General features: G+C 42.8%; 1 protein-coding gene across 3 annotated transcripts in view; it reads right to left on the reverse strand.

Moving 5' to 3' along the window:
* LOC140560842 (receptor tyrosine-protein kinase erbB-4-like) overlaps nt 1-22976 on the reverse strand; it is a 504706-nt gene that overhangs the window by 110908 nt on the left and 370822 nt on the right. For all 3 annotated transcript variants that reach the window (XM_072685446.1, XM_072685445.1, XM_072685443.1), the window contains exons 9-12: nt 21437-21563; nt 18008-18081; nt 10716-10806; nt 8772-8971 (exon numbers count right to left, since the gene is read on the reverse strand). In XM_072685446.1, coding sequence (XP_072541547.1) covers nt 8772-8971; nt 10716-10806; nt 18008-18081; nt 21437-21563 — 492 coding nt within the window. The remainder of the gene's footprint in view (nt 1-8771; nt 8972-10715; nt 10807-18007; nt 18082-21436; nt 21564-22976) is intronic.

The raw sequence follows: 22976 nt of genomic DNA on the forward strand, positions 1-22976 counted from the left end.
AGGTTCTGGCAAATGAGGTCATGAATCTAGACCAACTATGCCAGCTCACAAAGCTCCCTGACTATACCAGCCAAGCAAAATGAGTTGTCTAACACTATAATGATCAGAACAGTCTTCAGAAAAAGAACCAACAGTAAGTCTAGAGACATCTGGAGCTTACCGTATTGCTAAAAAGTCAGAAATCACATAGCAGTGCAGAACAGCTTGTGCTTCCATCACATAAGTATGATAAGTACGGTGCATATTTGTCTAAAAATGGAACAGTTGCATTGCAATGATTAAACTACAAAAGCACATTTTCAGTGGTTGCACAGTTCCCAGGATATTGCTAGGAGGGGAGCCGCTCTAATTACTTGAAAACTTTGGATAACAGTTCGATTGTATTCATACAATAAATCTGCGAAGGACTAATCAAGAACCTGGGTGGCCTCCCGAGAAAGAGAGAGCTGAATCCTCTGGATTCACATGGCCTTTGTGGTTTGCATGGCCATTGTTACCATTGCAATATGAGCTTAGAATGATAATTGGTCATCCTCAACTCCACCAAGTCTTACACAGTTTTGGATGTTCCAAGAGATACAAGACAATAATATGATGACAAAATTATAATGGAGACCGACAGTTTGTCATCAGGCCATCAATTCCAGACCTGGTGGGCTGGTGTAGGTTGTAGGTTATCCTCCATAACACACCTTCCAAACCTGGTAATCAATGGATTCGCTAAACCAGCCGTGTTAAAACAGGGAAATTACCAAATCTTCAACCTTCAATCTTCAGACCTTCAAGTCCAAGATTGGTCAGAAGTTCATCAGAAGTTAGCATCTGACCATATAGCTGTCCTTGGCTGGATTATTTTGGGTGGTAGAGACAATGATCAATACAACATCAATAAATGTCAAAATATTTGTGCACACCCCTTCTAATAAATGCATTCAGCTACTTTAAGCTGCAACCTCTGCTGACACAGATGTGCAAATGCACATACATAGCTTGTCCAGCCCCTGTAGAGAAGTACTGCCAAAGAATTGGACTCTCTGGAGAAGATGAACAGCATTGAGCTGTTGTGTTCTCTGTAATGATGGTTGGTGCTCCATCCAATACTATTATGATGAACTCAGGATGAGGTGGGGTGGTGATCATTCAACATCCTCAACAATGCTCATCACTGAATGCAATCAAATCCTTACAGCAATGCTCCAAAATCTGAGAAGAAATAATTTATGATCAGGTGTCCAAATACTTTTGTCCATATAGTGTAGCACTGTCACTCATGATCACCACCATGTCAGTGTCAATGCTGTGCTGAGAATGGCCCACTGCTCAAAATTATGTCTGGTCATTGACAGCTGGATGACAACAGATGCGGTCTGTAACTGTACACTGATACAGCGGACCAATGAGGAACGGGGAGCTCATAAAGTGGTCAATGAATGGAGGTACGGGGTAGACGTTTCTGCAGCACCGTCATATCAGCTCATTTATACCACTACAATGGATGTGAACATCGGTTCGCTGGTAAACACACTGTTCTCCAGTGCATGTCTAGAATGCAGAGCCGAAAGCTTTTCATTCCAAACTTCTACATTTGCTAACACTAAAGTTTTCTCCAAAGCAGGTGGAGAAGTAATTTCTGATGCCACCTTGAGGTGCTGGAACACATTAGATTGGACTGTAGGATCCTTTGTCACAATTCGACTGAGTTAGGTGTTACGGGTGCGCCATCTGGATTGGCTAATCCAACAGCAGTCGTACATATTTTACTGTTATAGAAAGCTGATAGGGTCTGTTGTATCTGAATAAGAAATGCTGATGTGAATGTGTGTGTGTGTGTGGATTGGTGTGTGAATAAGAAAGGACAGGCTGGTCCAGACAGAGGCCCCACTGAGAAACAGAACACAGCAGCAGCTGTGAGTGTGCGTTAAAATACTGCTGACACTTTAGAGACGTAACTCAGACACACATACACACTCAAAACCGAGAAGACACCTGCAAAAGTCTCCAACAATGGACCCGAAGAGATGTCGGAATGAGAAAATAATGACTTTGGGGTGTGCGAGTGTCTCAGTTTAAAATCCACATAAGCGATCTCTGAAAAGTTTGCAAAAGTGCTCAGATTCCCTGAACCCATAATCCTTCATTTGGATTTCAGCGTAGCACCAAAATTAGTCAGAGCCAGATTTACTTTTCCTGTCGTTTTAGAAGATGGAGTTTTTTTGCCACCTGCAGCCCAGTTTCTGAACCATTAACATTAGCAGGGAGGGATTTTCCCTCAACATGGCAACCCCTCACCTCAAGAGCAGCTTGGCTTTTTCATTTTGTCTATTTTGCATTCAGCAACAAACTCGAGAGTGAGGTCTGGATGACCACCTCGTGGATGACCACCACCCAACCTTATCCCAAAAGTACTGGATGGAGCTCCACCATCCATCATTCCAGAGAACACAGTTCTTCCACTGCTCCACAGCTCCATGCTGCTGGGGGGCTTTATATATACCCCTCTAGCCCACGCCTGGCATTAGGCAGCATGGTGCCAATAGGTTCATGCTGTTTATCTGCTCCAGAGGGTCCTATCCTATTGGTAGTACTTCTCCACAGGAACTAGACAAGCTGAGTGCACGTGCATTTGCACATCAGTGTCAGCAATGGGTGTAACTTTGTAAAGTCTAGGAATGCTTTGGTACGTCAAATTTCGGTTCATGTGACTCATACCCAAAGTTACGAGGCTGTGAAGGCAGGTTGAGATGCTCATTGCTGCCTCTCGCCGTGTCTACCTGGTGGGTTTGTGTGTCTGTCATCTGCCACTCATCTGTAATTGGTGGATTTGTGTGTCTGTCTATGATTGGACCAATGGATACTCAGAAACTCGTTTTCAGCCTCTCGCTGTTTATACACTGTATGAAGACCTTCCACTGCTTTTGTGAGCGCTAAGACTCTAGTGAACCCATTTAGAGCACTAAAACAATTCGTCCACATGAGTAAAGCGATGTTTTCACAAGAAATACGAAACAATTCTCCAATCTGAATTCATTTTTACAGGTTTAGGGTCAGATTATCTTATCACATGGTACTCTAGGTCACATGAATATTTTAATATGAAGCTTGTGGGTATTATCTTATATGTAAGAGCATTTAAATGTGAATTTAAGAAGATATGCCCTAAAAATGTGAATATTTTTAAGGGAAAAAAGGCCCCTTTTGGTGTATGGCATGCATATTGGGGCAGTGGTGGCTCAGCGGTTAGAGCGCCGGGATATCGATAACAGGGTTGTGGGTTCGATTCCCGGGCTCGGCAAGCTGCCACTGTTGGGCCCTTGAGCAAGGCCCTTTACCCTCTTTGCTCCCCGGGCGCTGGAGTTGGCTGCCCACCGCTCTGGGTGTGTGTGTACTCACTGCCCCTAACACGTGTGTGTGTGTGTGTGTGTGTGTGAGTGTGTGTTCACTACCAGATGGGTTAAATGCGGAGGACACATATGTACAAATGTACAGTGACAAATACGTGCACCTTTACTCATAGCAAAAAAGGGTTCTACTAAAGTACTGTTTATTGATCCATTTATATATATATATATATATATATATATATATATATATATATATATATATTATAAAATGCTTCATTAAGAACCATCTACAAAAGTTGTTCCACCAATTAGAGGAGTTTTTTAACCAGGCCAAAATCTGCCGAATTGAGGTGCTATTATTCTATATGGAACAAAAGAACCCTTGAAGAGCCCTGCTGTGTTTGTAGGAAAAGGTTATCTGATTCCTTCGGATGCCGCAAAGTGCCTCTGATCCAGTTCCCTAGACTGGTCCTGTTTTGAGAGCCAAAGGTAACTGGGCCTGCTGATATTAGAAGATGAGCTTTGGTTGAGGGACTGGTTTAGCAATACCGTAAGACAGATGGATCAAAAAGACGTCAACATCAAAGTTCCGACTCTTGGGGCTGCTTGGGCTAAGCTGACGTCAAAAATCGAGCCAGGTCAGTCTCCAGGGAGATGGAGAGGTGCCGGATGGATCGTTTCTGCCGTTGCTGAGGGATGCTAACGATCAGCGTTGCATCATAAGATCCAGCACAATGAAAAGATGTAGCAGAAATAGCAGAAGCCGAATAGAAAAACAGCTTTTTTAAGGCTGTAATAAACATGTTTTGGGGCTGGGAGGAGTAAGAGATGTGGAGAAGAGTGTGTGTGTGTGTGTGTGTGTGTGTGTGTGTGTGTGTGTGTGTGTGTGAGTGCTAACTCTCGTTGGTGATTATAGCCTCCACCACCAGAGGAAACCTCTGAAATGTCAAAAAACTGTTGCAGGTGTTCACTGCAATTAATTTCGCTCAATAGTTCACGGAATGACTCGACATTTGAGGCAGGGAGGTAATTGGATTGTTGGTGACGGAATAAACGAGTGGGCTACGTTAGCTTGAGGCAACGTCTTACTTTTTAAATCAAAAAACCTCAGCAAAGCTTGCGTCCCGCCCAAGTGTCCTAGGCGGCCAACACGTTTGAAGGGTAGAGACTTGGCAATGTCCAAAGAACTTGCCTATTCTATCACTGCATAAAATCTGAATTTCTCCTACACTATATGTCCAAATGTTTGTGGACACCCCTTCTAATGAATGCATTCAGCTACTATAGGTTGCACCCATAGCTGAAACACAGCTTGTTTATTCCCTGTACCCCTTGAGCAGATAAACATAAACCTATTGGCACCATGCTGCTTAATGCCAGGTGTGGGATAGAGGGGTATAAAGCCCCCCAGCGTTGTGGAGCTGTGGAGCAGTGGAAGAACTGTGTTCTCTGGAATGATGGTGGTGGAGCTCCACCTAGTACATTTATGACTATTTGTGTAGTTGGGGATGAGGTGGGGTGGTGGTCATCAGACATCCTGACTCTACTAATGCTCTTGTTGCTAAATGCAGTTAAATCCTCACAGCAATGCTCCAAAAAGTATTGGGACGCCTTCCCGTGCTGCCTGGGATAGTAGAGGATATGTTCTTCTTATCTTCTTCACTTGTCTTTTCAGTAGAAGGCAGATCATATCTAGGATCCACACACCAACTACAAGACCAGGAATGCCCAATTAGTCTTGGGATTCAAACTGGCAACCCATTGGTTGAACCTTCATGTAGCAGAAAGAGGCCTGATAGAAAGATAAGTATCTTTCTATCAGGCCTCTTTCTGCTACATGAAGGTTCTTTAAGCCTTTAAAATGCCTTTTATTCACAAATCTCTTTTCAAGCATGGTGGTTCTTCTTTTTTTAGGATTAGTGCATCTCACTGGGCCTAGTGAAGGTCTAGAGCAGCAAAATTCAGCCCAAGACTTTGGATCTAAATTCTAGTCTTAGCTTTTTTAATAACTGTTAGCCAAGTTTAGGAACCCAAGAGGGTTTGGCTGCAGTCATGGGGTGTCTGGAGATCTTTGAATGGCCCAACAAATTTGATCCAACTCATTAAATCAAGTGTGAGAGTATGCGATCAATGAGTTACACCACCAAAGAACCTGGAGAACCCTTGCTTTGGGCAGTTTCCCGCCAACACACTCTCTGTGTCACAAGATAGGCTTTTTCATTCACTGTATGATCAGGTGGGTGGGGAGCAGGGAATACACTCATGTGCAGGACCAGGGTCCTCCAGATCACCAGTTCAAATCCAGTGATTACAGAATACAGGACCGTAAAGTGTATTCAAGGTCTGGAGAACACCTCTGGCCTGCAGAGTCCTGCTTCCTTGCCAATCTGCAGTCCATGTCCTGCACGGCTGGATGCTCTTTTAGAGGCAGGGTGACTCTCAGTGATCCTCTGGCCTTCTCAACCAACCTCCCTGCCCCTCCAGCTGTGAAGGAAGCGGCACTCTTTGGGCTCCCGCTAGGCGCAGTGAGGTGCACTGATCCGCGGTAAAAGAGGGCAAGGAGCCGCCTACCTCCTCTTGTGTCTGTCCCCATTGACCGCTGGCTCAGGAGAAATCCCAGACACGCCTACACTCCTCAGGACCACAGCAGGGGAGGAAGGACATGGATAAGAGTGTGTGTATGTGTGTGTGTGAGGGTGTCTTTCTATATGGACAGTGCTGTTCAAAAGTTTGGAATCACACCTTCTTCATGCTTACACATGAGGTCAAGGGGTGGATATATTAGGCAGCGAGTGAACAGTCAGTTCTTGAAGGGGATAAAGGCTTTAAAAGCAGGAGAAATTGGCAAATGTAAGAATCTGATGATGGCCAAACTATGAGAGTCAGAACATCTCCAAAACATCAGGCAGATCTTGCAGCTCCACAGTTTAGATCAGACGAGCTGCTGATTAATCTGTTCAGTAAATCCTTTATTTTCAGGATCAGTTTCTATAATCAGACTTTCTGGACTGACTGATTTATTCAGTCGAGACTTTTCTTAAAATTATGTTTTATAGTGTTTAATATCTTATAATCCAGTCTGACTCTCCTCCCTGACCAATCAGCTCCCAGCTCCTTTACAACACTGCAGTCTGATCACTTCCTGTAGTGGTACACAGTCTGGACTGGTATCTGTGGTTGTTGGTCTACTGGTGTGTAATAACTGATTTATAGTGGGTGAATGTGCTGTGTGTGTGATTGGGGTTTCTATAGCTAGCGTATGTGTGTGTGAGATTTGGGCCTCCACTCAGTTCTAAATGGTTCTTCAGTGCTGGTTTATAAACAGAGAAAGGCGAGTGAGCGGTTCTGCAGTTCTCCCGCTGGTAAAACAGAGCGTTTCAGTGATGGTTTTGTAAAGGGTCAGATATTATGGTCTGTTTTCAGGTTCCACTGTAAAATAGCTCCACACTGCAGAACTTCAACTCCTTTATTTACCTTCTGAGAACGTCCGCACTGCAGCCAACTGGGCAATAATGTCTATTAATGGCGCCTTAAGGATATAAGAAGGCGCTCAGAACACAGAGGTAAAAAAAAGACTCTGAACTGACTTGGGATTAAAATAGACAATACCTGATTTATTAAAATATGTCTGGATCGGCCCTGATCCTGATTCTTACTCTGCTGGACATGCATGCATTTTCCTTCCTTTCTACAAATGATTTGAAACCTCTGAAGCTGTAGTGTAATACCATCATATTCATACTCGTTTATACAAAAAACAAGGTTTATTATTATTAAAAATAACATTAATTTGTTCATTTAACACTTCATTTTATTATTATTATTATTATTTCATAAAATGTAATATTCCTTATATTTTAAACTTCTGAACTTTTTGCTGCATGTATTTGTGTGTGCATGTTTGTCTGTGTGTGTGTGTGTGTGTGTGTGTGTGTGTGTGTGTGTGTGGTGGAGGTTGTGGCTGATGTAAATGACATCTTAACAAGCAATCAAAGCAGCTGAGAGTGCGTCGTAGTTCAGCCGAGCGAAGAAGACAATGAAGCCATTGTATTCACAGTGAATATCCGAGGGTCTTACGCAACCGTATGTCAAAGTGCCAGTCGATTTAAAGTCCTGATGTCCTGAAAGCATTCATCTCGTTACTCGCTTGCTCTTCTGCAGATCAGAAAGGGTAAACGAGTTTATGACTGGTACCTTTTATGCACTTAAAACAAAGCCATGACTTCAGAGCATATGGGATCAAAGGGCTCCTGGGATCAAACGTGGAGCTTGTTTAACACTTTTCGGCCTGTTTAATGCCATATGTCCTATTTCACAGTTCTGATGTAGGGAGGACTGTAAAATGCAAGAAAAGGGCTGTCTATCAGCAGTCTGTCACAGGGGCTGGGTTTGATTCCCACTGGCGTTGTTAGCCCCTGAACACTCCGGGACTAAGGTGTATTACTCAGTAACTACTGGTGGGGCTATACTTTGGTAATAGAAGTCTGTTATAACACGTTTGGCCCATCGGTGGTCCATAGACTTTTTTACCTTAAAATGGCAGCTTTGAAAACACTGTGATGCTCCACTGACCATAACAGAATGAAAAGCATCTCTACTGTTGCTACTCCAGGCTCGGAGGGCAGGAAAAACGCTTGCCAGGACTGCGTTACCCTGTGTAACTCTGCCTAATCCTGTATAATTGTGTACAATCCTATAAATATCACTCTACCGTCTGTCAGGAGAGATAGGTTGCATGGTTCGGGACATCCACTGATTTTCCAAGGGAGCTCAGATGACGTCATTTACCTGTGACTATTAAGGGTTCGTTATGAATCACGGCAGGAGGTGGTTTTGAATGGCGTGCTTGGAGCCATTTTTGTGAGATCCCCTTCAACATGGTGTTAGCAAATATTAATTACCTCCATCAAATGAAACTGAACTGAACTGACCTGACCTGACCTGCTTGGGCGTTGGTGCTGGCCCAAGTCGGCTCCCTCTCAGTGGCTCAAACATTTACATTTACATTTATGGCATTTAGCAGACGCTCTTATCCAGAGCGACTTACAAGGTTACTTGTATTACAGAGGAGGGCCAACGTAGTGTTAGGAGTCTTGCCCAAGGACTCTTATTGGTGTAGCGCAGCATAGTCTCCCAGACCGGGAATCGAACCCCAGTCGCCCACGTAGTGTTGTTGTAACGCAGTAGCAGGGGGTGGTGTTATCTGTTGTGCCACACCAACCACCGCACCAACCACCAAACAGATATAGTATAAAGCATATAATTGACTGCCATGTGTGCTGCACCATGTAGAGACAGTGTTCTGCATTGCAGACTGGCCTTAGATTCCTTTATTTTTCCTAGACAATTCATTCATCAGATAGTCGGCTAGTCCTCAGTTGTTTGACACGTGTTGTTTGCTGCTCAATTCTGAGTAAACCCGGTACTCACTGCACTCTTTTGGGTCGCGGTTGTTGCGGATCAGGGCTTTCTGGGTGGGGATGCGGAACAGGCTGGTCCAGTTGATGGTGTTGTAGTAGCACAGCTGGCTGTTGTTGGTGATGTAGACATTACCAGCGCTGATCTCGCGCAGGGACTGCAGCTGCAGAGACGAAATCCACTGCTGCTTCAGCACCAGCAGAGAGATTCCACTGAGGAGAGAGAGAGAGAGAGAGAGAGAGAGATGCCACACTTGAAATCCTAACTCTCAGAACAGTAATTTAGTCCAAAAGTTTGTGGACACTCCTTCTAATGAATGCGTTCTACATTAAGTTGCACCAATTGCTGACACGGTATTTTATTTATTTGTTTATATTAAATAAAACTATCAGAGATGGCTTAAGGTTTGCAGGTGGAATGGCCACTAGAGGGCCTGCAGAAAGAGGCTATGCATAACTTAAGTCGTGAAGAAGTGAAATTAGAACAAACTTCAAAACAGTTATTATATCAATCTGGTATCAGCTGGAGAAATCTGAAATAATTTCATACAATTAAAAAAACATACTGTAGACATTTGTATTTGTTTAAATGTCTAGTGATTTTTAATTAATATTATTCAATTATTTAGTGTATTATCAAGTATGATTCTATGTTTTAAGTAGTTGCAATAAATAATATTTTAGAGATAATATTATTTAAAACAAGCAAAATATTTAAATACATTTGATTATATCATAAATCATAATATAATAAAATAGTAATAGAAGACAAAGCATCATTTTAGAATTTTAGAGAGCTTAAAATATAAGATATATTGACAAGATAGCTGCTCATATCACATCAATTTATTTATATTTTACTTTATATAATTTTTATATAATAAGTTTTATTATATTATTTATTATTTTTTAATTTAATTTAATTTAATTTAATTAACACAGATTTAAATTACCCAGTGATCCATGGAAACCATCATCTCCAGGATAATATGTATATAATATAATATGAATATTATATGGCCATGTGTTTGTTTTATCTGTATTTGTTGTTGTTACTCGGGCTTTTTAAGGCCCAAATGGGAACTGCCGTTGTTGCCACACTGTTTATTAAACTGTAGAATATCTGTGGTTTTAATCTGTACAAACATTATTGATCACTTAGGTCAGATTTATTACAGTGTTTGAGAATTACTCATCTTCCCTCATCTTCCTAGTCCTACAGTAAAGCAGTCAGAACTCCCTCGGTCTGAGATGAGCACTGGTTTAACGTCAGTTTCTGTAAAACAGGAGCGCTGACGGAGATTTGAGTCCCAGGCAGATGAGCTGAAGAGCACATCAAAGAGTCTTTCAGACAGCTTTCCTCTCCACTAACACAGCACTGCCCACTCTCCCATCCGTCTCTCTCTCTCTCTCGACTCTCTCCATCTTCCTCCTCTCACATTTCTCCACTCTACTGTCTATCTCCGCCTCTCCTGACCTGCTCCCTTCCTTCATCTTCATCTTTCCGTCTCTCTGATCACCACTGCTGAAATAAAAGCTACGAAATAATCATTTCATAGGAGACGAAAAAATTATTTGATTTGAGATCTCCCAGTGTTCTAGATATCTGTTTTTACCGTGTGTGATGAGCTGGGTGGTGCTTATACAGGACTACTGGGAAGTGCTGTGATACTCCCCTACTCTAGTCTATACTCTTTTTAGGCCCATTAGCATTCTAGTTTACTGTGAGTTTGAATTTGGTTCTCCCAGTGTTCTAGATATCTGCTCGTCCTGTGTGTGGGGTGCGTATACAGGACTACTGGGCAGTGCTGTCATATGTTATTTTATCTCTGAAGGCTTTAGGTCCTGACCTCAGTGACTGACTGTGGATTTCGGACAGTTTCTGTGCACCGTCAAATTCCCCAAAACACTAACAGGGGGGCAGGCGTGCATTTGGGGAATGTATGAATGAATGTACCTGTATAACGATCGGCCGCCGATGGTCGCCAGATTAGAGAACACACTCAGGTCAGTCCTGTTTTCTGGCCAAGATTGAATGTTCAGGAAACCTTAAAAGAAGATCACAAGAAAATCCCATCAGTCCAAAACACAGCACATTCAGGAAGACCACCTAAACCAGCCCACAGGCATTATGTATTAGCATGTGCTTTTCAATGGATGTGTCCAGACCCTGACGATAACTGTAATAGGTCGGACAAGCTGTACCTCACACTGGATCAATGATGAGTGCAAGACCAACCAACTGATGGTGCAATGTCGAAGTAACATAACCAACAGTAAGCATTCATTTATGCAAATGGATGGATGGATGAATGGATGATGGGTAGATAGATGGATAGACTTATCTATGGATGGATGGATGGATGATGGGTAGATAGATGGATAGACTTATCTATGGATGGATGGATGGATGATGGGTAGATAGATGGATAGACTTATCTATGGATGGATGGATGGTGGATGGATACAAATATGGATAGATGGGTGGATAGGCAGATGGGTAGATGGATGGATGGATGGACGGGTGGGTGGGTGAACGGATGGATGAATGGATGAGTGGGATCAATGGATGGATGAATGAATGGATGGGTGGGTGAATAGATATATGGATGGAAGGATGGGTGGGTGGGCTGATTGATAGATGGATGGATGGATGGATGGATGGATGGATGGATGGATAAAAGGATAGGTGGGTGGGCGGATGGCTGGATGGATAAAAGGATAGGTGGGTGGGCGGATGGATGGATGGATAAAAGGATAGGTGGGTGGGCGGATGGATGGATGGATGGATGAAGGAAAAAACAGATATTTAGATTATATGGTGGACACATCTGCTGCTATGCTGCTACATTATGGATAGCTATATGGATGGATATAGAGAAAAAAGGACATATAGGTTCTAGTCTTGGACACCAACGCTCTTGGATTAGAGATGGAGAGAGTCTTGTGGAGAATTTCATATTGTGGACCTGAATTCTCAACCTCTACCAAGGAGAAAGATTGATGGAGGAAAGATCAGCAAGTTCTATGTGATGAATGATGAATTTTTCAGTGTGTTTGGTCATTATTATTATTATTACCCCCCCCACACACACACACACACTCCTTCTGAATGCACCTTTTTTTTTTTTTTAAGTGGGATAACTGGATGAAAGGCTAATGGCAGGGACACAGATCATTGAGAATCTTAAATAATGGATTTAAATGTTAAATATTTAATGATGAAGGAATGGCGCTGTGCATGGGAGAGGGAGAACAAACAGGAATGAGAAATGGAGAAATAAAGTGGGAGGCAGAAGGTGAGCCATGGAGAGAGAGCAAGATGGAAGGCTCTGTGAGGCACGTGGAGAGAAACAGGGGTGTATGAGGACAAGCAGGACATAAATTACACAAATGACATTAACAATGGACAGGCTGGACGGTGATTCATCTCAGGGATTTATCCAGTTGCGCAGCTGAAGTTTGATTGCAGTTAAACAAATTCATTAGTTTGGGGAGGACAGAGTTTGAGTTACAGACAGAGTTAATGACGGCTAATGTGAATCTCTTTGCTGCTTGAGTTGTTGCTGTATATAGATTGAATGTCTAAGGTCTTGAACTGATGCCTGTCATCAAAGAGAAGGTCAAAATATCGAGCCTTTACCCTTAACACCTGCAGTAAAGAAAAACCCCACCAGAAAACAGCAACAACGAAAACAAGGTAAGGCCTAAATGCTTATAGAATTCACTATCAAATATTATGTCAAATATTTGTGGACACCCCTTGGTAATGAATGCATCCAGCTACTTTAAGTTGAGCCCATTGCTGACGCAGATGTACAAATGCTCACCCACACACACAGCTTGACTAGTGCCAGGAACCGACTGGCACCATGCTGCCTAATGCTAGGCATGGGCTAGAGGGGTATAAAACCCCCCAGCATTGAGCTGTGGATCTACAACCCTCATATGGTAAAACATATATGACAATATACCACATGTCCAAGGGTTTGTGGACAGCCCTTCTTATGAATGTGGTTAAATACCATTTCTGACAGATGTTTAAATGCTCACCCACATACAGCTTGCCTAGTCGCTGTAGACATGTACTGCCAATAGAATAGGACTCTCTGGAGCAGATAAACATCATTAACCTACTGTCACCATGTTGCCTAATACAAGGCATGCGCTTGGGGATGGGATGGCTCACTAATCACTAATGCTCTTGTCACAGAATGCAATCAATTCCTCACAGCAATGCTCCTCCAGAATCTAGTAGAAAGCCGTGTTCTTCTCTGGACAGTAGAGACAGTTATTCCAACATTAGCAGGACAAACAGAAGAAGCAATGAATGAGCATGTGTCCCAATACTTGTGTCAATATATAGCTTTAACAAAAAGCCTTTTTTTATTGCCAGGAGACTAATCATGCAGCCTTAATTACAAAGCATCATCACAGTGGGTGAAAAGAAGCCAGCTGATCCAGAAGCAACAGAGCTCACACTCAGACGCTTGGTAAATATGGCACCATATCTTTAGCTGAGTGCTCTAAGTGTAATGACTACGCGAGCGAGACCCTTGTGGGTTGTGAAGGCAGATTACAGGCCTGTCTTCCACGGTGATGTGTTGTTAGTGTGGCGTCTGCTGACACTAATTGCCTTAATGACAAAATTGCAGCAATGGGAAGTCTCAATATGTGTGTGTGTGTGTGTGTGTGTGTGTGTGTATTGAGAGGATGTATGCGTATAGCATTGCTCAAGAGTCGGCCGCCCGCCTCTGTTTTTATCTGTTTACTTTATGTGCAAAGGCGAGACTTCATCATGCTAATGGCGCGAACGAGATCCCGCTGTGCACCTGTCTGCGCTAGGCTAACAGCAGCACGCTAACACAACGTCTCCAATAAATCACACATGGGAACAGGTTGGGTCTGTTCTGCTAACGGTGGCATGCTAACAGAACCTATTTCATACATCACACTTAGGAAAGCAGGTTGTACTAAGATAACAGCAAAGTGCTAGCACAAACCCCCCCCCTCCCTTCGAAATCCCACACTTGAGAGGCCGGTCCAGACAACAGGTTGGAGCATTGAACTGTTGGAGAAGTTCTTTACTCATCTAAAGGTCAACATTTTGAGGCTGAACGTGCTAGGAAGGCCTGACCTGGCCATGTTGGGAGTTGTTTCACTTGTCTAATAATTCTTCTGAGAAGAATTTCTTTTTAACCCCCTTCCCAAATGCATCTCCATCTACAACCAACATTCTGAAGGCCTCAAAGAACTTTCTGGATTGTTATAGGAATAGGAATCTCTGGAGCAGATAAACATGAACCTACTGGCATCATTCTACCTAATGCCAGGCATGGCTACATGGCATGTACATGAAGCCCCCCCAGCATTGAGCTGTGGAGCAGATCTTCCAGATCTCTGCTCTCTGGAATGATGGATGGTGCCTCCTCCAATCCTTTGTGGATGGGTTGGGGAGTTGGGAATGAGGTTGGGTGGTGATCATTTAACATCCAATCCAACATTCTGAGCTCATCAATGCTCTTGCTGTTGAATTCAATCAAATACTCACAGCAGTGGTCCTCCAAAAAAAAAATAGTAGAGAGCTCAGAGTTCTTCTCTGGACAGTAGAGACAGATACTCCAACAAAAGGAGGTGATTTCAGAAGAAGCAATGAATGAGCAGGTGTCCCAATACTTTTGTCTATATATCATACCAAGTGCTTCAACAGTCACAAGCTAAGCAAACTGAGGTCTGAAGTTTAAATAAGTGGGCTTCAGTAGTAGTAATAACCCAAACTCTCAGCTAGTCAGTGTTAGGCTAGCAGTAGCATAATTCTTACTGGATGAAAAACACTCCACTAAAGTCACTCCACTAGCGCTTTAAAGGAAGGCTAGTCTAAATACATGGCCCTCCAGGCTGGCCATTTCAAAGTGACATTTCTCAACATTTCAGGCGGAGGTCACAGAGCAGAAATGACACACCGCCGAGGAGGACACTGTTCTGTCAGAGAGCAAAGCCTTCTGCTTCAGGAGCAGACAGGGGGACATGCATGCCTGCCTCGACTGCTGTCACCACAGAGAGAGAGAGAGAGAGAGAGAGAGAGAGAGAGAGAGAGAGAGAGAGAGAGAGAGAGAGTAAAACAAAGAGAGAGAGACTAAGAGATGGATGCACTTGAAATCAGGCCCTCGAGAAACACTGCAGTTTAAGGCACTACAAAGCCAAGGACTGACCTCTGAACAGAGTCCCCTCAGCCTACTCTCTAGTTCTGAAGCTCTCTAAGCCCAAAACTGGTCCTTAATAGCAGGTCCTAACAGCCCTGTCTAAACACTGACCAGCTGATCACACACATTAAGAACAGACACAGTATCTAGAACACCGATAGAACCAAAATATAACTCTAGAAGTATACTAGAATGCTATCAGGCCCTGCAGAGGGTATCTCATGACCATCAGAGATCTATAGTAGAGACAGATGCTGACCACAGACTGGCCATAGTAAAGGCCAGTCTCTCTCTCTTGGCTGCCCAGAGAGGACTGGCTGTGTGGTTATTATACAGTCATTGAACCCAAATTATGAGAATCTTAAAACTAGAGAAATTACAAAAAAAAAAAAAAAAAATCCTGGAGAACACTATGTCCAAATGTTTGTGGACACCTCTTCTAACAAATGCATACTTTAAGTTGCACCCATTGCTGACACAGCTGTGCAAATTCCCACACACACCTTACAGTGGCAACATGCCACTGAGCTGTGGAGCAGTAGAAGAACCGTCTTCTCTGGAATGATGGATGGTGGTCCATCCAGTGCTTCTGGGATGAGTTGGGGAGCTGGGGATGATGAGGTGCGGTGGTGATCATCCAACATCCTGACCTTACTAACTCACAAGAGTTCCTCTTGTGGCTGAATGCAATCAAATCTGCACAGCCATGCTCCTCCAGAATTTAGCAGAAAGCCTTCTTAGAGACAGTAGAGACAGTTACTCCAACGAAAGCAGGATAGGCTCTTTTTAGTTGTCTCGATTTTAGAAGAAGCAATGAATGAGCAGGTGTCCCAATACTTTTGTCCATATAATGTATATAAGGTGTGTCAGGTTAAGATGCTAAGAACCTTGTTCTTCTGGCTCGCTTCTCTCTGTTACAGACATGGAACTTTACGGAACCAAAGGTGGTTCTTCTGTGGTATTACCTCACCATCTCGCTTTCACTTACACTTTACTGTAATTAGACAAAAGGAAGCACCTGTGGGCTGGTGATGTATCTTTCCAGGGTGATGGCAAGAGCATAAGTACTGTCTAACTAGGCAAACCTGTAGACTGGCTTCCATCTGGCAGTATAGCCTCGTTTCCCTCTATTTCTGTTCCTGAAATCGTCTACAGACAGCAGCCAGTAACAAATCCACACCTGAGCTAAAAATGACCTTCTACAGACAGCAGTCACTGGCAAATACACAAAAACACCGTCCAATCTCAATCTGTCAGACAGAAGTTTGGGGACTTTTCTTCATCATGGTGAGAATTGGTCTGTCATCACCTGTAAAGGCCTACCAATCCCTTTATGGTTACTATGTCTGTCATTCTTCTGAATATTATTTTTTTTCTTATTGACTTTGATGGGGGGGTACTCTTCTTTCTCAGCCAAATAATGGTGCCCAAGACTAGGTGCTGGAAGCTTTTACGCATGCATTAATGAAGTGCATTAAAATGTTAAAACTGCATGTTGAAAATTGCTGTAAATCCTAAATGCTGAAATTAAAATGTTTCAACCACCAGTGAAGTTAAGAGAATACTGCCTAGACTCCTTCTCTCTCTTTTGCTCACTCACTCAGTCCTCTGTATAGCCTCAGTCTTGCCTGTGAATGGTGCTGATTATGGAAATGTGGTGATTTCAATCTCTCAGAGGGGAATAAATGGACAGAGATCAGAGCTAATTGGTGCTTGGAATAAAATGGCCTGTGGTCAGAACACAGAAAACTGAAACTGACCCGACAAGGACAGCAAAAATTATTAGTATGTGGCCTACTGTTAAAAGTATGATAAATATGATACTAATATATATATATAGTCTGGCAGTTGTTCTGTACATTGTGTCAAACAAAAATACAGATCAATAGAAATGCTCCTAAATCAACTAAAATAAAATATTATTACTCTAAATTCCATTGAAAGATAAACTGTCATTAATATTCCCATATATGGGCTGAAATATATAACCACTGTTGCATCTTTTAGATGAAGAAAAGTTACATTATTGTTTGTAGCAGTAGTCATCGTTAGTAGACATAGTAGCAGTAGAGGCACAGTAGAGGTAGTAGAAGTAATAATACTAGTAGTAGTGGCATTATTATTATTATTATTATTATTAGTAGTAGTAGTAGTAGTAGTAGTAGTAGTGTCAGTAGTAACAATAGTACTAGTAGACTAGTGACAGTATTAGTATTAGTAGGAATAACTGTAATAGTAGTAAAGTATTAGTAGTAGTAGTAATAATAATAATAATAATAATAATAGCAGTAATAGTAGTAGTACTGGCAGTAGTGACAGTATTAGTACACAACAAATCTTTTGATAGTGTTAAATTATGGCAGTAGTAGTAGCAGCAGTAGCAGTAGTAGTAGTAGTAGCAGTAGTAGTAGCAGCAGTACTAGTAGTAGCAGCAGTAGTAGTAGTAGTAGCAGCAGTACTAGTAGTAGCAGCAGCAGTAGTAGTAGTAGTAGTAGTAGTAGTAGTAGCAGTAGTAGTAGCAGCAGTAGCAGTAGTAGTAGTAGTAGCAGTACTAGTAGTAGCAGCAGTAGTAGTAGTAGTAGCAGTAGAAGTAGTAGCAGCAGCAGCAGTAGTAACAGCAGTAGTAACAATAGTACTAGTAGACTAGTGACAGTATTAGTATTAGTAGGAATAATTGTAATAGTAGTAAAGTATTAGTAGTAGTAGTAGTAGTAGTAGTAATAATAATAATAATAATAATAGTAGTAGTACTGGCAGCAGTGACAGTATTAGTACACAGCAAATCTTTTGATAGTGTTAAATTATGGCAGTAGTAGTAGTAGTAGTATTAGTAGCAGCAGCAGTAGTAGCAGTAGTAGTATTAGTAGCAGCAGCAGTAGTAGCAGTAGCAGTAGTAGCAGCAGCAGTAGTAGTAGTAGCAGTAGTAGCAGCAGCAGTAGCAGTAGTAGTAGCAGTGGCAGTAGTAGCAGTAGTAGTAGTAGCAGTGGTATACTGTAGTACAGGCCCCATTGTGAAACTTTATACGTATGTAATGCTAATTTCTTACCAGTGATCTCTCGGACTGTGCGAAACACATTGAGTTTCTCTGGGTCCAAGGCCTCTATGTTGTGATACACATCCCTGAAAAACAATCAAACAAAAGTGATATCAATAAAAAAGGAGAATGAACAGACGAGACTGTCCTTCTGCTGAGAAAACACAAAAACTCCAGATGAAAGCAGATATTGTGTAACAGTCGTCTCCCAGTCCACACTCTCGGGAGATGGTTTGTAAAGGTTAGCTCAGTCCTGAGGTCTGTTTTAGCACAGTCTCAAGTTTGAAGATGCATTCTCTCTGTACAACATCGGCCATGTATTCACCGCGTCCCAAAAAAAAAATCAATTACGATTTCCACTGTGGAGTCATGGGTCACAAAGGGCCAAGAGCTGTGTATGTGTACGTGTGTGCGCGTGTGTCCAAACCTCAATATAGTCCCACAAAATTTTACCTTCAGAATCATGTTGATCCTCCACTGACTGTAATAGAGAGGAATTTGTACTTACAGCAACGGTGAGAAAGTGGATTATGCTCTCCAACTGCAGGGGGAGCCCAAGAGCAAAAATACCAATTCTTGCATAATGCTGCTTTAACACTTTATACCCATAAAACCCTTAATAACCTTAATGTAGAAACTACTGTAATTTAGTCATTTAGTAACTATTTGGTTTAGCATATTTTGTATTAGAGTCCCACAGGGCTCTATTCTGGGGCCTATAAAACTGATAGTTATGATAGTTAGATAGTTTTAAGAGTGACTTAAATAAGTGTGTGCACAAAGATTGGGTTTATGGGGTTAACAAGTGACACTGACATTCTTCTTTAGATTCTCAATGAACTACATATTAATATTAATATCCCAATTATCAACCATTGGGAATTTAATAGACTGTAACGGATTTATTGACCAATCAATGCTTTTGAACAAGTTTTTCTGTGGAGTGGCCATTACACCACAGTACAAAGGAATGCATTTATCCAATCTATGACTGTGAACACACACACACACTCAGCCTAGTGATTAATGCAGTGCAAACACACTCAGGATGGTAGGCAGCCACATCAGAGCCCTGGGAGCAATTTGGGGATTTGGTGCCTTGCTCAAGGGCACTTTAGGCAAACCAGTGACCCTCTGGTCCCAAACCCACTTCTCTAAACTTCAGGCCTTGCCTGCTCCTCAAGTATGAGTGGGCCAACTGATATGGTCCAGACCAATGGGTATGCTTACTGATATTTAATCTTTAAAATATCATTAAAAATGTGAGATCTCCTCCTGAACCAAGTAGCATCACTGCCCTTCACCTGGCCTGGAGACAGAACCCAAAAGACCGCAAACTGCTACTGGACAGAAGCTGCATTCAGAACTCCACATTTACCACTGATACACAAAACTCAGCTACACACTTACACACACTCAGCAAACCGGGTCAAACTGTACAAAACTGCAGGCCGAGCCCTTCGGGAACAGAGAGAGGTCAAAGATCACCCAAACAGAAAATAAAGGATACAGAGGTAAAAGAGAGAGAGAGAGAGAGAGAGAGAGAGAGAGATAGACAGTCCTGAGAGAGTCTTGAGAGAGAGTGTGTGTGTGTGTGTGTGTGTGTGTGTGTGTGTGTGTGTGTGTGTGTGTGTGTGAGCAGCAGATTAAGTCAACAGCGCGGTGTGAGGAGTTTAAAAGCTCTTGCTGCACCTCTGGGTCAGCAGCTGCTGATAACATGCCAGCAGAGCTCTGGAGCTTGGAGTGTGCAGCAGCTACATCAGTGGACTTTTAACTCCACCCCCGGGATGAAGACTTCACCCCTCAGCCCAGAATTCAGCCCATATACATGCATTTAACCCAAACACACACAGATCAGCTCAGTAGCAGAGCTGTGTAGAGCAGGGTGGGGAGAGGAGTGATGCTGTGGTAGGATCTCATATGATGTTACTTTTGGCTCACTGGCAAATTTTTAAATAATCACAGACCCCCTGGGGATACATCATGGGCCCCTGGAGGTTCCTGGAGTTCACTTTGAGAGCGGTCACTGCAGTTGGTGTAGAGACTTGCATGTCAGATTGCATATTTTGTTGATAATCTAAGTGTAATAATAATAATAATAATAATATTAATAATAATAAAAATAATAAAATCAACATAATGTGTCAGTTTACCGGGGTATCCAAGTCTCTTGCATATGACTGTAAATAGTTTATACATGCTGTCTATAATAAATAAAGGTTAGAAAAGTGTGCTTATGACTGGTTCACAGGTCACTGGTTCAATCCCCAGGACCGGCATCCATGGCTAAGGTGACCTTGACTAAGATACCCAACCCCCAATTGCTCTCCAGCTGCTAAGGTGGCTGCCCACTGGTCTCACTGCCTTAATTACTTATTAGCGTGTAAATCTGTGTGTTCTCAGGTTGAATTCCTCTGCACTGCTGTGTGAGGGTGCTAAAGGGTTGCTAAATCTTAAACATCCATCATATCCCTGCTTCCAGGCCGGGGTTGCGGTAGTTCCAGAGTCTAGCCAGAATCACTGGGCACAAGGACTGGGCCTGGGAAGGGTGCCAGTCCATTGCAGGGTACACAGACAGACATTTTGGGGCAATTTAGCACAGCCAATTCACCCATCATGGATTTTTAGGGAGGTGGGAGGACAGTTGAGTGACTGGGGCAGGGATTAAACCCACAACCTCAGGCCGTACGTCACACACTACCTGTGCTGCCACTAAGGCGTTCTCTTAAACATCCATTTAATTAACTTTTTCAAGTTTGAGTCTTCAGTTTTTCTTATATTAGCCAGATCAACCCCACCACATGTGACGCTACTGGTGCTAAGAGGATGATGGCTAGCATTTGCTTCCCTTGAGTCCACTGCATCTCTTCGTACAGCTACTGCAAAATCTTCAGAGCTCAACACGCTTGGAGGAGAACATTAACTGCCAATTAGTCAGCTAATAGACGTCTACACTGGCTAACAACGTGCTGAGTGATATAGAAATAGAACCATCGTACCCATACAGAGCATGAGCAAGGCCAGTTGTGCTATCTGGGAATCCCAGACATGGATGGCTGTTGCATCACCAGGGATCAAACTCAATATCCCAATGCCTATAAAGAGGACTGTGTCATGTGGAAGCTCAGATCCTGAACTTCCTACAGAATTGATCGCACTGGTTATAATGAGCTACATAGAGAAATAAATAAAGGGAATGTAAGTAGAAACAGCTCAAAGCATAGAGGGTTCATTCAGTTTATCTACAATGCTGGGAGATTAGTCCAAACCTGTGAAAGGAGTGCAGGAGTGCATTTACTCTTTATCTAATGCCACTCTATTCCTAGAGCCAGGAGCATTCTCTCTCTAAACTGTGCTGAGACTCAGGATGATGGTGTTTGTGAACAGTGTAATGGGCTTAAGCTGTGCTCCCCTCTCTGGCTGTTAGAGAAAAGCCCTCACCCTTTGATTCCCGTGATGAGGAACACTAGGTTGCCATTGATCTTGGTGCAGTTGATAAACTTGTCAATGTTGCTGGAGTCCACGGTCTGAGCTGTCTGCAGACTCGCCGTGCCGATGCCATCACATGCTGAGGAAGCAAGCCAAAAAGAAAAAAAAGAAAAAAGTCTCAGGACACAAAGTTCACAAAGTAGGGCAAACAGTGAGAGCCTTCAGGGCAACTGAGGGTAAGAAAGCCTTTAGAGGAACGAGATGGAGAAAGTTAAAAGCTGTAATACTGCAGGATTAAACCTATGGTTCTTAAAATCTTTATTTTTTTCATTTTTTTTATAATGGAAACACTACATGGCCAGCCGATAACCTATCAGAATTAGCCTGCTGAGCATTTCATTCCACAGGGATTGTGCTGTAGCATGACAAAATGGAATTATTTATTTTTATTCTTGTATGTTATGGAACCACTGAGCTTTGGGCTGGTTTTAGTTCATGTATGAATGGAATGATACTGCCAATTAACCCACCCATTAGTAGATCTCCCAATCACTAGCAATGCACCAGATACTGGGAGGGTAAGGACTCAATTTAGGCTTGTTTACATTTACGGCATTTAGCAGACGCTCTTCTCCAGAGCGACTTACAAAAGTGCTTCACTGTTTACTCGAGAAAAACCTCAGCTAGTTTGAATAGACTAGAATTCAAAGATACTTCTAAGCTTAGATATGACTAAACACAAATCAATACGGAGACCATAATACTCTACTCTTCACCCAAGCATTCCCAGAAGAGGAGGGTCTTCAGTCTGTGTTTTAAGACAGCGAGCGACTCGTTTCACCACTTCGGTGCAGGACAGAAAAAAGCCTGGATGCTTGTCTTCCGTGGATCTTAAAGGATGGCGGGTCAAGCCGAGCCGTACCTTGAAGGGCTCTTGGTGCAGATCGGCTTTTTCCGATACTATTGCCATCAAGAAAAGAGTGCTGGTCCATTCTTGGCTTTGTAGGCCAACATCAGCTAATTGTTTACTGGCTGAATAACCTGGATTAGGTGTGTTGGCAGCAGGGTGGTCACGAAAACGTGCCAGACAGGGACGTCGTCCATTCCTCAAGCAACAAGGTTTGAAACCACTGCTCTAGACCTTTATCAGTGGTCAGTTTGTGACCACAGAACCACTTTTGGCTTGATATTTAAGGGTTTTGCCAGGGACTGCAGCATGTGGTTTGATTCTTGGTCTGGGTGACTATGTTGGGTTCCAGGTGGGCTTTGTGGGCTCTGAGTGGGTTTGTACATGTGTTGTCACTGGGACCCAGTTGGGCTTCCCAAATCATTACAGCCTGCCTTAATCTCATATGGATCCCATCTAGGCCCCATGTGCCAGTGTACAACCCAGATGGGGCCCATGCTTACCCCCTCCTGGTCCAAATTACATTACATCCCGATGTAGGGCAAAAATAGAACCCATGGACAAAACGTCCTGGTTCCCAGTTGGGCTACCCATACAGGCCCCACATGGGCATGTCATCTGGGGTGTCAGTTAAATGCCATAAAT

The sequence above is a fragment of the Salminus brasiliensis genome, chromosome 8, assembly GCF_030463535.1.
Source record: "Salminus brasiliensis chromosome 8, fSalBra1.hap2, whole genome shotgun sequence".
Taxonomy (NCBI): Eukaryota; Metazoa; Chordata; class Actinopteri; order Characiformes; family Bryconidae; genus Salminus; species Salminus brasiliensis.